General features: G+C 52.3%; 1 protein-coding gene across 1 annotated transcript in view; it reads right to left on the bottom strand.

Annotated features, from left to right (window-relative positions):
- Positions 1 to 544: 544 nt before the first annotated feature.
- Positions 545 to 13,773, bottom strand: part of VSIG2 (V-set and immunoglobulin domain containing 2) — a 27,131-nt gene continuing 13,902 nt past the window's right edge. The window contains exons 3-7 of the mRNA XM_084611663.1: positions 11,870 to 12,077; positions 11,184 to 11,342; positions 6,433 to 6,552; positions 2,094 to 2,232; positions 545 to 742 (exon numbers count right to left, since the gene is read on the bottom strand). Of these exons, the coding sequence (XP_084467789.1) occupies positions 601 to 742; positions 2,094 to 2,232; positions 6,433 to 6,552; positions 11,184 to 11,342; positions 11,870 to 12,077 (768 nt within the window). The 3' untranslated portion in view covers positions 545 to 600. The remainder of the gene's footprint in view (positions 743 to 2,093; positions 2,233 to 6,432; positions 6,553 to 11,183; positions 11,343 to 11,869; positions 12,078 to 13,773) is intronic.

Here is a 13,773-nt window from a genome sequence, read left to right as displayed (position 1 = left end):
AGGGGCCTCCTGCACATTGCCCGGCCCAGTGGAGCCCTCTGGGTGGCAGCAAGGGGTTGCTGTGTGGGGTGTAGCATGCACATCACCCTCCCTACAGCACCACAGCCCCCAGCCATTCCCCGGGGGGAAGAGCTGCAGGGCCCCTCTGGGGTGACGGCTCGCCATGGGGCAGACAGCCATGGGCCGGTGCAGGGCAGTGCCTGGGGGGTAAGAGCTCCGTGGAGCTGCCGCAAGGGGAGGAATGAAGCCAAGTCCCTCGCTGCTCTCCCCCTGCAGCTCGGCTGGCTGCGATCTTCCCCCCACTCCGGTCCCGCTGGCCTCTCTCTGCCCCAGCTGCACCAAGGAGGCAATGAAAGTGCAAAGGTATATGGATTTGCATACTCAGTGGTTATGTAGACATACTGATCGATGCGTCCCAACCCAGGGGAAGTGTACAACAGGGGAAGTGTTTACTAGGCTGTTCGACAGGGGTCCCTGCATGGTCCCCCCATGCAGTAAATGGGAGACAGTAAAAGCCTTGATTATTTTTTTAAAAAGGGTCACGTATCAAAATCCAGCGGAGGTTTCTGAGGGGAACTGGAGCTAGTGCCGCCCCCCCGCTCACACAACCATGTTGAGTCTGGACTTGGTGGTGCTGGCAGACTCTGGCCTCGACACCGGCTGCTTCAGGAAGCGGCTCCCGGGGTCGCTGCCGTGTCTCTGCAAGGAGGCGTCTGAGATCCCCGGGGCAGTGGCATCCTCCCTGTAAACAAACAGGAAACGAATCAGCTAGATCTGGCACCATCTGGCTGAGCTACATCAGCATCCATGAACAGGACTGACCCCAGCGAAGGATGTGGCCCTCCCTCCCTTTAACAAAGCTCTCTCCGCACACTGGTGCAGAGTGACATCTTTGTACCGAGGGGCTTGCCAGCCTCCCTATGGGAAACCACAATCACTCCATCAGATCAGTTAGAGACAAAGAAAACCTATGACCCCATCGCCTGTCCCATCCTTCCTGCCAGCCCCACAGAGCAGCATGCTCTCCAGTCTAGCATCAGGCAGAGGGTCCGTGCTTCAGCGGCTGTGTCTCTTGCCCAAAGACAACAAGCCCCAGGGGGCAGGATGGAAATGGTGGGAGTTGTCAGCAAGAGCCTTTCAACTTTGCTCACTGGGTTAAATCTGCCCTGGATCAGCAGTGACCTACGGCCATCCTCACTGGCAGCTGCTCAGCGGCCTATGTGAAATGAGCTGGTGGGTCACTGGCGTCCACATCCCCACAACAGAGACTAGCTTCCATCCGCAGCCTTGGCAGAGAAGCTAAGCACAGACGGAACTCCCCTCTGCGCCCTAGGTCAGGGAGGAAGTGTGTGGGTGGGGGACGGGGAAGTTTGCACTGATGCTACCTGGGGTGGGCCTGCCTTTGCTCAGGGGTTCTGTAGTGGGGTGGACAAGCAGAGGGTTTTAAGGTAGCCCTGGGAGAGGGCTGGGGCAGGGGAAGAGCTGGGCTGATTGGCAGAGGAGGCGCAGCTGGGGGCCATGCCCCAAACAGACCCAGTGGGCCTCATAAAAGCCAGGGAAGCCAGGAGCAGAAGAGAGAGACTCTCTCTCACTTCTGAGAGGGAGGGACCTGGCTGCAGGGACCCAAGCAGAGTACCTAGATTGGAGCAGGGCTGGGGAAGGGCCTGGGGAGCTCCAGCCAGGAAAGCCCCAGCTGTGGCCGAGCATTAGGCCCAACAGGTACTGGGGTTGCAGCCTGAGATTAGGGAGAGGCAGCAGGTCCAAATCCAGCCTTGCCGGTGATGAGTGGCTCACACTGCAGTCTGCCCCAGGGCGTTGGGGCTAGCTGGGGACTGGCAGGAGCCTACGACTAAGGCGAGGTAGGGATAGTGGGTGGGGGGTTCCCCTGGGAGGGTGAGACCCAGAACTGTGGGGTACTGCCAGGGGGCAGCACCCAGTGAAAGGGACACTGGGGTCCTGGGAGGGACATGGGAGCCAGCAGCAAGGCGAGACACCGCCCTGAAGAGGGCGCTCCGGAGGCTGGAACGCTAATTCCCTGAGACCACCAGCAGGAGGCGCCGCCGGTGAGTCTGCGCCCGGTTACAGGTTCTAACCTTATATCGTTCCCAGTGACTGTGGACCGGGACTCCTCCTTTCTGTACCAGAACAGATAGATCGCAGCTGCCCCGAGCAGTAAGACCACCAGCAACACTCCTATCACAGCTCCTGCGATCACTCCAGCTTCCCCAGTGCCTATGGGGAACACAAACCCAAGAGGTGGAGGTTGGCTTAGCAGGTAACTCTGGGCTTTCCACCCCCTCTGGCTAGATTTCTGTGATCGGCAGCCAGTAATGAGCCCCAAATTTGGCCCTTAGTGACTTTGAAATAACTGTGGTGTGCAAGAGCCCGAAGGAAGAGCCCGGAAAGGAAAGCTAGAGAAAAGCATTGGGAAAAGACCTAGGGAGGTGGTGGAATCTCCTTCCTTAGAAATTTTTAAGGTCAGGCTTGACAAAGCCCTGGCTGGGATGATTTAATTGGGGATTGCTTTGAGCAGGGGGTTGGACTAGATGACCTCCTGAGGTCCCTTCCAACCCTGATATTCTATGATCCTATGAGACAAAGGAAAACAGAGTGACCGAGTAAGAACAGGGAAAGGACGGCCAGGAGAAAAAGCTAGAGCAGTCAAACATTCCTAACCAACATAGATCTGTCATGGGTGCAAAGGCTGCAGGCTCCTTTGCTTGGTCATAACACAATTAAATCGACTCTCTGTGATGCCCTTGTTTTTTCCAACCCCACCCCCAGACGTTCTTGTTAAACCCTGGATTTGTGCTAGAAATGGCCCACCTTGATTATCCTACACATTGTAAGGAGAGTGATCACTTTAGATAAGCTGTTACCAGCAGGAGAGTGGGGTGGGGGGGAGGTATTTTTTCATGCTTTGTATGTATAAAAAGATCTTCTACACTTTCCACAGTATGCATCCGATGAAGTGAGCTGTAGCTCACGAAAGCTCATGCTCAAATAAATTGGTTAGTCTCTAAGGTGCCACAAGTCCTCCTTTTCTTTTTTTGGTGCTCTGGAGTTTGTTCTGTCTCCTCTCAGCCAGGCCTGTTCACACCTATCCCAGCACACCACTTTTTAAAGAGGGCGGTGCAGGAACCTTCACACCCTTACTCAGTAGAAGGACCAGCACCAACTGCTCTCCCCTGGATCAGTAGGCCCATGAGTCAGTTCCAGCCACATTCTTCTATCCACAGATAAGCTATTACCAGCAGGACAGTGGGGTGGGAGGAGGTATTGTTTCATGATCTCTGTGTGTATATAATGTCTGCTGCAGTTTCCACGGTATGCATCCGATGAAGTGAGCTGTAGCTCACGAAAGCTCATGCTCAAATAAATTGGTTAGTCTCTAAGGTGCCACAAGTCCTCCTGTTCTTTTTGCGAATACAGACTAACACGGCTGTTACTCTGAAACCAGAGAGGGAAACTGAGGCAGTGACTTGCCTGAGGTCACAGAGTGAATCAGAGTCAGGATTAGAACTTGAGGCCTCCCAACTCTGCATTATCCCTCCAGCCCTTTATCATCAGACATTTCTAGAAGATGAGCCAGGCCTGGGGTCTCCCTGGGAGAGCTCTCTGCGTTTCAACAGAGCAGATTTGTTTTGATGGAAGATAGTCTCAGAAATTGGACACAGAGAAACCCTTTCAGATCACTTCAGGCCGGGCTAGGAGCATTCCCTGTTGGAGCATTTTCTAAGGCTCTGCCCTTTTAAAGGTCCCCATGAAGGCACTCCCACCCCTCCTATGGGAGAGACTTCCCCAGTCACACACTGCTCTCTCTCGCTCAGGGGACTGCCTTGCTAAAATCGTCTTTCCTTCATTTCATCCCTCCCTCCTGGCGCACCATAATGCATCTCCAGCCGAGGCATTTACACCCTTCCCACATGCAGATGGCTCTCACCCTGTCCCTTTAGGCCTCGCTCGGTCAGGCTGTGAAGCCAGCTAAGAGGGAAGCTGTCACAGATGCAAGCACTAATTAACACAGGGAGCCAGACTTGAGCGGGATCCATGTGCCAAATGGGACCTGACTCGTGGAGGCCGGCGTTAAAAGCAACACCTGGGATACGGCCCTTAGCAGTGAGCAGGTTCACCGCGGGTGGGGGGGGGGATTCTTAGCCCAGCAGAGGCCAAGGCCCTAGCAATCACCAAGGGAGAAGATTTCCTTGAACACTAACTCCAGAGCCAGAATATGGGATCTGCTTGGGAATTTGTCATCAAACATGGTTTGTCATTGCAAAAGGCAGGTTTGTTGAAACCAAAACTTCTCATGACAATGGATAGGTCAAAACTCAACTCCCAAGAAAGCTCTAAACCAGGCACAGCAGGGATTTGAACCTGGGTCTCCTACATAGCAGGCAAAGGCCCCAAACACCGTGCTGTTGGCTATTTAGGAAGGCAGTGCTTTCTCTGTTTCACAAGCATGTTGCACGCTCAGGTGTGTTCTGGAATGAAAGCGACTGTTGGAACCTCCATGTTTTTCACAAAGTGGCATTCGAGTTTCCTGACCAGCCCTCAGGCATTCCTGACCGGGCCCTGGATGAATCTCTAAAGATCTACGCCCAGATCCTCAGCTGGTGTCAGTCACTCTCCTGGCCAGTGGGTTGAAATCTGGGTCTAGCCTCCCACTAGACTGCTTGAAAACCTCAGCTCAGGGCTCCCTGCAACAGGAAAGAGGAAGAAGAGGAAATGCAAAGGAGCCCTCAAGAGAAGCACCAAAAACTCCTCACTGTGAATCCTACTGACTGAAGATGGGTGAGCATGGTGGCCCTAGGCTGTGGACAGACTCTAGGCCTCAGCATAAAGCAGCTGCAGCTTCCCCCAGGGTGGGTAGGAGCGAACTCTCAGCCAGAGCGACAAAAAAGCCTCAGCCCTAGGAATTCAGAGAGCAGCCGGCATGTCAGCCACTAGATGGTAGCAAAGCCCCATGGTGAGGGGCTGAGTGAGAAGAACCAGCTCCCATTCCCCGAGCCTTGTGTCAGGACCCGGGCGTTGCAATCGACAGGGCACACAGGTCCCCCTCCTTTGGGAAGAGGGAGCAATAAATGCCCCCCCCCCCCCGATTCCCCAACCTCCTGCGCCACCTCCAGGAGGGAATGGGACAATGCGAGCAGCCCCACACCCCAACACTGAACCATCAGCAAGAAAGCATCTCGATGCTGACGGTCCCAACAGTTGCTGCGCATCCCAGATGTTCCCTTTGGGGGCACTGCAGCTGGGAAGTCCTCCAATCCCCGCCCCACCTGCCCATCAATCCAGTTTCTGGGCTGCACCTGGGATGGAGTTGGCCTGTCTCTCTCCTGGGGAGGGGCACAGAACAGCTATTCATGCCTTCACCGGATCCACAGAGAAAACAGTGACAGGCGAGGACAAGCCCCACCTTACCGTGGCTGTGGGCAGCACAAGTGCTAGGAATAACCGTGGCAATTTCTGCCGATTCTCCAGTGTTGCAGCTACAGCCCTCAATGGTGCCGGCTAGATAGCACGCAGTAGAGAGGGGTAGCTGGGGAGGTGTCAGGACAGTGGCATAAAAGCCAAGGGGAGGGAGAGGTGGCACTTGCAGGGGACCTTGAGGACAGTAAGTTTCAGTGGAGAGAAGAGGGCAGAAGGAGAGGAGGACAAGGCAGAGTTGTAAATAGCCCATGGGAGGGTCTTGTAGGAGAAGCCAATGCATGGAACCCAGGCCTCGTTAGCGGGGGATGGCTCATTTGTGGCTGTGCTCTGAGATCTGGGCTCAGAAATAGGGACACCCCAGGAGCAGATTGGATCGTTTACCTTCATTGAATCAACCAACACTATGTGATATTAATAGGTTGCCATGGTGAAAAGCTGCCTCGGAAATCTAACAGCTTGGAAAAAAAAAAACTTTGCCCATAGCAACAAAGAGAAACTTAGAAACGGAGTCCAGCCTCGGAAGTTTGCCCGTCTTTCCATCGGGGAGTGGGGTTTGTCTCCACGTGGAATTGTTGGTGGGTGGAGCCCAGCCCACAAAGCCCACTGCCATCCTGAGGACTACACAGATTTCAGAACCTGCATGGAAATCAGTGGCCTCTTCCCTGCTTCCAAGTGCACCCTTTCCACCACAGCAGCATGGCTTTGGCGGGGACCGTGCTCTCTCCCTGCAGGGGGGACTGTAGGCTTTCAGCTACTTCCCTGCACATCCAAGCTGCTCCGTTTTCTCACTAGCTCCTTGCAGGACTGTAAAGATTGTGCTGGTCCCATGTGACCTCTGCCCTTGCAATCATTGCTGTCTGTCAGCGCGCCAGTCTCCTGGCATAGCAGGGAGGCACCAGCAGGCATATTTCAGAGGAGGGGTTGGGCCATGTGGGCAGAAGGCAGCACTCCCGGTGGGCAGAATAGGGCGCACAGACACAACGAGGGTGGACATCTCACCTGCCACATTGACTGTCACTTGGCAACTGACATGGCCAAACTGGTTGGAGGCCACGCACTGGTAGGTCCCTGAGAATGCCAGCGAGAGGTTCGTCAGCTGCAGCTTCCCGGTTTGGTCATCTGTAAGGAGAAAAGCAGCAGGACCATCGTTAATGCCAGAGGCACCTGGAGGAACCCCCCTGTGCTGGCAGAGGGAGTGGGCGTGGGGTAGAGAGAGCATAGCAGCCCCCAACTCAGCACTGGGCTGTGGCAGCCTTTCCAAAGGGTGAATGAACTGGACTGTGAGATGAGCTCTACCCCGCACAAGGAGAGACAGGGAGTAGCCAACCGTGAGTGCATGGGTATGACTGTGGTCAGCAGCAGGGACTGACGCTGGGACTTTCAGCTCCCAAGGCCGCTGTCAGGTGAGCTAGAGGAGAACTCCACTTGCTGCGAGCAAGTAGCAGGCTGTTTTCCTCTCTAGAGTCAGCCACTAGAGGGAGACATGGGCACATGTGCTAGGCCAGTGTAGTTCACACAATTGCATGTGTGCCTAGCACCCTGTGCGGCAAGGCAGCTTTGCAACCCGATTCCCTACCATGTCATAAACAGTCCATATTGGCCACTGGGACCCTCTGAGTGATTGATTGGGAAGGGCTTCTGAACGGCCGAGTTTGCAGTCAGCCCTTCTCTGTGTGGGGGTCGGGGAAGGTTCGGTGCTCAAGCTCTGGAGATGACTTGGCAGAAGCAGCCTGTGATGCTTGCAGACCAGGTGCCAGTTCATGCCAAGGCTCACTGAACACTGACAAATGCACAGCTGGAAACCAGCCTGGCTCACTTGTGAGTTAGCATTGTTACAACAGATGTTAGAGTTATAATGTGTTCAGTGTTGGGACTTTATGACATGCTTGTGAGTTGCTGCATGCATTGATCACCTTATAACATCTGTATCCCAGACGGTAAACTTATATTGAGTGTTTGCATTGTTAAGCTGTGTACCTCACCAACCAGGAAAGAAGCATTAATTAATGAAAAATTAATGGTCCTGCACCAAGAAGGCCCAGATGAGCCATTGTGAAACACTGAAGAACAAAGACTTTGTTTCAGAGTGATAGCCGTGTTAGCCTATATCAGCAAAAAACAATAAGGAGTCCTTGCGGCACCTTAGACTAACATTTATTTGGGCATAAGCTTTCGTGGGCTAAAACCCACTTCATCAGATGCATGGAGTGGAAAATACAGAGGCAGGTATAAATACACAGCATATGAAAAGATGGGAGTTGCCTTACCAAGTGGAGGGGTCAGTGCTAATGAGCCAATTCAATTAAAGTGGAAGTGGGCTATTCTCAACAGTTGACAAGAAGGGGTGAATACCAAGGGAGGGAAAAAAATAACTTTTGTAGGGCCACCTTGATTACATTGGCCTCATTAGCACATTTCAAACAGTTGACAAGAAGGTGTGAGTATCAGCAGAGGGAAATTGGTTTTTGTAGTGACCCATCCACTCCCAGTCTCTATTCAGGCCTAATTCGATGGTGTCCAGTTTGCAAATTAATTCCAGTTCTGCAGTTTCTCGCTGGAGTCTGTTTTTTGAAGTTTTTTTTTGTTGTTGAAGAATGGCCACTTTTAATTGCCAGTGTTGTTGAGTGTCCAGGGAGATTGAAGTGTTGTTCTGCTGGTTTTTGAATGTTATAATTCTTAATGTCTGACTCCAACGAGAAACTGCAGAACTGTCATACGTGGCTTAGAGGGCCAGTAAGTCTGGCCACCCCTGCTCTACAGTAAGGCTGTTTTAGAGCTTGAGGAGCTCACACTTGATACTTGGTTGGTGAAGTCTAAGGGTAGAACACCCTGCTTCTTAACAGTCTGCCCTGAGGCTGGCACACATGGTTGTGAGTCACTCTAGACACAGCCAATGTGAATCGCTCCACCCAGTGCTCATCCATGGTTGTGGAACTGGGCCCTGGATTTGCTCCTCCCTGTATCTCCTACAAGCTCATGCTCATAGATCAAGACAGATAGCCGGAGGCTGTCTTCAACAGGCCATGTGCCTTCTATGCCCCAGGGCTTAACTGCCTTAGAGTGAGTCTGTAAAGAGACCGGCCCTTGAAATAAACATTGTCATTTCAGTCACTAAGTGCATTAACGGGCAAGATGCTGGTTTCCTGCCCTGAGTCCAGAGGAGAGACAGCCCCAGAACGGAGACTGCAAGACATCAAGGGGAGAGATACGGGAAGGTGAGACTCCTTAACCCCAGAAAGGGAACAGTCGGCTCCACTTCCACTGAGAACTTCACCAGCAACTCTCCCCCAGCTGCTGCCCCAGCATCTGATGGAGGATTCAGGCCTCTGATCAGACTCTGTTGAAAAGGACTCAAAGGGGCCTTTGAAGAGGAGGTTTTGCTTCTAGGCTGTGTCCTTTGGGGTTTTTCTTTAAGATCTATTTTAAAGATCTAGTCTGGTTCAAACTCGCTGGAAGAAATCCTGGTGAAGAGCAAAACCACTGCTCTGAAACTGAGGAGCAACTCCTCTCCAGCTTCTGTCTGGGACGTTAAAATATATTCAAACAAACAAGGACATGGTATTTGCCTCCGAAACTGATCCACAGGTGCAACCTACTGGTAGCAAAGGAAACGCCAAATGGCACTGAAAAATGAGTTTATACAGCTAAGATTAAGGGTCTGATCCTGCAAACTCAGACTCAAATAAGTAGTCTCTACTCCGGTCAGTGCTTTCATTTAAATCAACGAGACTGCGTGTCGGGACTGTGCCGGTTGCAATGTATTTACGTGCAGTATATTATTCAGCCACCAGATGTCGCTGTGTGGGGTACAGAGTTCCAGAGTGTGCGGTTCTGGGTGAACACGGCAGACAAAGCTGGACCTTGAGCTGTGTGACTCTCTGATTGGGTCTGTAGTTTACAGCTGTTTTCTTTAATAAATGGAGTACCTTCTGATTAATGGGGTCTGTGACTCCATATGTCAGGATGCATGTGAGGACTGGGCCCTGACCTTTTTTTTTCCTAATTTCTAAAATATTCCCTTTTGAGCCAGAGAATTACTTAAAAAGAAAAGGAGGACTTGTGGCACCTTAGAGACTAACCAATTTATTAGAGCATAAGCTTTCGTGAGCTACAGCTCACTTCCTCAGATGCATATCGTGGAAACTGCAGCAGGCTTTATACTCACAGCTGGTTATTCCAGACAGCATCTGGCCACAAGAGCCTCTGGAATTCATACAATCACAGGAGGTCAACATTAAATCTGATACCTGGATTTTAAGAGGGACTGGTTATTCCCCAAATCACAACAGAGTGTACCTCCATGCTTCAGATATAAACTTATCTGACAGGGGAGGAAAGAAGCTTCCCCAACCCTGGATAGCTTTGTACAATGGGTCAGATCCTTTTTTCACCTTCCTCCAAAGCATCAGACCTAGGTCACTGCTAGAGCTGGGATACTGGATGGGATGGACCACTGTCTAGTTGGCAGCCGGTGTCAAGTGGAGTGCCCCAGGGGGTCGGTCCTGGGGCCGGTTTTGTTCAATATCTTCATAAATGATCTGGAGGATGATGTGGATTGCACTCTCAGCAAGGTGGGTAGAAAGTTGGCTAGATTGTCGGGCTCAACGGGTAGTGATCAATGGCTCCATGTCTAGTTGGCAGCCAGTATCAAGTGGAGTGCCCCAAGGGTCGGTCCTGGGGCCGGTTTTGTTCAATATCTTCATAAATGATCTGGAGGATGGTGTGGATTGCACTCTCAGCAAATTTGCGGATGATACTAAACTGGGAGGAGTGGTAGATACACTGGAGGGCAGGGATAGGATACAGAGGGACCTAGACAAATTGGAGGATTGGGCCAAAAGAAATCTGATGAGGTTCAATAAGGATAAGTGCAGGATCCTGCACTTAGGATGGAAGAACCCAATGCACAGCTACAGACTAGGGACCGAATGGCTAGGCAGCAGTTCTGCGGAAAAGGACCTAGGGGTGACAGTGAACGAGAAGCTGGATATGAGTCAGCAGTGTGCCCTTGTTGCCAAGAAGGCCAATGGCATTTTGGGATGTATAAGTAGGGGCATAGCGAGCAGATCGAGGGACGTGATTGTCCCCCTCTATTCGACATTGGTGAGGCCTCATCTGAGTATTGTGTCCAGTTTTGGGCCCCACACTACAAGAAGGATGTGGCTAATTGGAGAGAGTCCAGCGAAGGGCAACAAAAATGATTAAGGGTCTGGAACACATGACTTATGAGGAGAGGCTGAGGGAGCTGGGATTGTTTAGTCTGCGGAAGAGAAGAATGAGGGGGGATTTGATAGCTGCTTTCAACTACCTGAAAGGTGGATCCAAAGAGGATGGATCTAGACTAGTTTCAGTGGTAGCAGAGGACAGGACAAGGAGTAATGGTCTCAAGTTGCAGTGGGGGAGGTTTAGATTGGATATTAGGAAAAACTTTTTCACTAGGAGGGTGGTGAAACACTGGAATGCGTTACCTAGGGAGGTGGTGGAATCTCCTTCCTTAGAGGTTTTTAAGGTCAGGCTTGACAAAGCCCTGGCTGGGATGATTTAATTGGGGATGGGTCCTGCTTTTGAGCAGGGGGTTGGACGAGATGACCTCCTGAGGTCCCTTCCAACCCTGATATTCTATGATTCTATGATATGTTGGTGTCTGGATTCCTTCAATTCTGTTTCTATCAGATCACTCAGAATCCGTCAGTGGCGGCTTTACACATCTCTGCACAGGAGGTCTATAAGGGATGGCACTCTCCACCTACTTTGCACCATATTGGCCAATGGCAATGAGGTCTTGGAGTCCACCCGTGACCAGGTGTAAGTTGGGGCAGGCACCCCCTCCACGGAGCTGCAGGTCAGCGTGGCATCACCCCCAATCCGGGTATATTCTGTCCCTTTACAAACAGGGGTTGATGGAGGCACTGAATGGGAAATGAGAAGAGAAAACATTGGATTTCTGTACTAGAAACATGCACTATCATTGTGTAGCACGGCACCTGGCTGTCTCCCCTGCCACTGCGGTCAGCCGGCACCCGCTCACTGCTGACATTCCTGTGTCACTACCTTGTTTAACTGAGTCTCATCTGTTTGTTCTCCTGCTCCCCACATCCACCGGCCCCTCCCCTCTTCTTCTCCTTCCACCCACTCGTCTCCCTGCCATCCGTCTAGCTCTCTGCAGAGTGCCACGCAAAGGCCAGTGAATGGGAAGCTATTGTAATAATTGCTCTTCTCTGCCACTTCCCACCCAGAGATCCCAAAGCACTTTCCAAGAAGGTCCAGGTCATTACCCCTTTGTACAGATGGGAACACTGACTCATGCGATACAAGGGGACCCGCAATATCCCAGCCCCAGCTCCAAGGCCAGACAGACAGGATCCTAGCTGCTCTTGGGCCTGGCCCAAGATCCCCCTTCCGTGGCGGGCCATGGAATCGCAGTACCCAGACTCACTCAGCACGGTGAAGTGGATGAGCCCCGAGCCACTGCCGTAGAAGTCCGGAGGGTTGTTCACCTCGCAGATGTATGTGCCGTTGTCCGAGGGGCGGACGTTAGCTAGCTGAAGGGTCGCATCCCCCATGGTGGGGGGGTTGTGCAGGAAGCTGAGCCGTTTGGCCTGGGAGCCGGGCTTGTACAGCTTGTCATTCGTGAAGTAGAGGATCTGCAGGGAGAGGAGACAGTTTGCTGGGGTCCCCTCACAGACAGGGGTTTGTCCAATACCGACACGGTGAATGAAGGCGGATCGGACGAGGGAGGCACCGGAGTGTCACGCAGCGCCAAGAGCAAACCTGCCCTCCGGCTGGCTCTGCATTGTCATTGCAAAGCATGGGGCTTGGGAGAGCAGGTTATGGCAAAAACTTCAGAGACTCCAGCAGCCAGCCGTGGGTCGGGGCTCAGGGCTCGTGCAAGGGGGAGACGAGGGGTTTGAGAGATTCACCAGGAGACAGAAACACAAAAGAGGGAGGGGCTGATAGTACACAATATGGGACGTGAAGTCAAAGGGGATACAGACCAGCTTGTCCCAGGCGCTCAAGCCCCGGCAGTGAGAAGCCAGGCAGGTACCCCGACAGAGCAGCTGTCTCAGCTCTTTCCAAAGCCCTTACAGAATTTAACACAGAAAGAGCGAGAGAGAGGGCGGACACCACATGCACACAGAAAGGCTGCGAAATGGCCTGAGGACTTACCCAGAATATACAGTCTGACACGAAACCGGGAGGAGAGGTAGATACGCTGTGGGGCAGGGATAGGATACAGAGGGACCTAGACAAATTGGAGGATTGGGCCAAAAGAAATCTGATGAGGTTCAACAAGGACAAGTGCAGAGTCCTGCACTTAGGACGGAGAATCCCATGCACTGCTACAGACTAGGGACCGAATGGCTAGGCAGCAGTTCTGCGGAAAAGGACCTAGGGGTGACAGTGGACGAGAAGCTGGATATGAGTCAGCAGTGTGCCCTTGTTGCCAAGAAGGCCAATGGCATTTTGGGATGTATAAGTAGGGGCGTTGCCAGCAGATCGAGGGACGTGATCATTCCCCTCTATTCGACATTGGTGAGGCCTCATCTGGAGTACTGTGTCCAGTTTTGGGCCCCACACTTCAAGAAGGGTGTGGAAAAATTGGAAAGAGTCCAGCGGAGGGCAACAAAAATGATTAGGGGTCTGGAACACATGATTTCTGAGGAGAGGCTGAGGGAACTGGGATTGTTTAGCCTGCAGAAGAGAAGAATGAGGGGGGATTTGATAGCTGCTTTCAACTACCTGAAAGGGGGTTCCAAAGAGGATGGATCTAGACTGTTCTCAGTGGTAGCAGATGACAGAACGAGGAGTAATGGTCTCAAGTTGCAGTGGGGGAGGTTTAGGTTGGATATTAGGAAAAACTTTTTCACTAGGAGGGTGGTGAAACACTGGAATGCGTTACCTAGGGAGGTGGTAGAATCTCCTTCCTTAGAGGTTTTTAAGGTCAGGCTTGACAAAGCCCTGGCTGGGATGATTTAACTGGGAATTGGTCCTGCTTCAAGCAGGGGGTTGGACTAGATGACCTCCTGAGGTCCCTTCCAACCCTGATAGTCTGTGATTCTATGGGACAACACACAGTCCCACCCGGCCATACACGGCGTATCCCGGGGGAACGCACAGGCCCAGCCAGAAAGCCTGCGGCAGGGCTAGCAATAGAGCCCAGATCTCTTGCACCCAGCCCAGGGCTTTAACCACAAGCCCATCCTTCCCCCTCGATGGATGAGAACATCCCATTGGCTGTTCCCACTGGCTGTCAGAAACAACAGTTGTATCTGCAGTGACACTCATGATTGTACATGCCTCTGAGCTTCTCATTCAATTGCCTCCACGGGTCCTTCCCCA

The sequence above is a fragment of the Lepidochelys olivacea genome, assembly GCF_965140295.1.
Source record: "Lepidochelys olivacea isolate rLepOli2 genome assembly, chromosome: 22".
Classification (NCBI taxonomy): domain Eukaryota; kingdom Metazoa; phylum Chordata; order Testudines; family Cheloniidae; genus Lepidochelys; species Lepidochelys olivacea.
The sequence above is the reverse complement of the archived record's forward strand: the minus strand, read 5'-3'. Positions and strand labels throughout refer to the sequence as shown.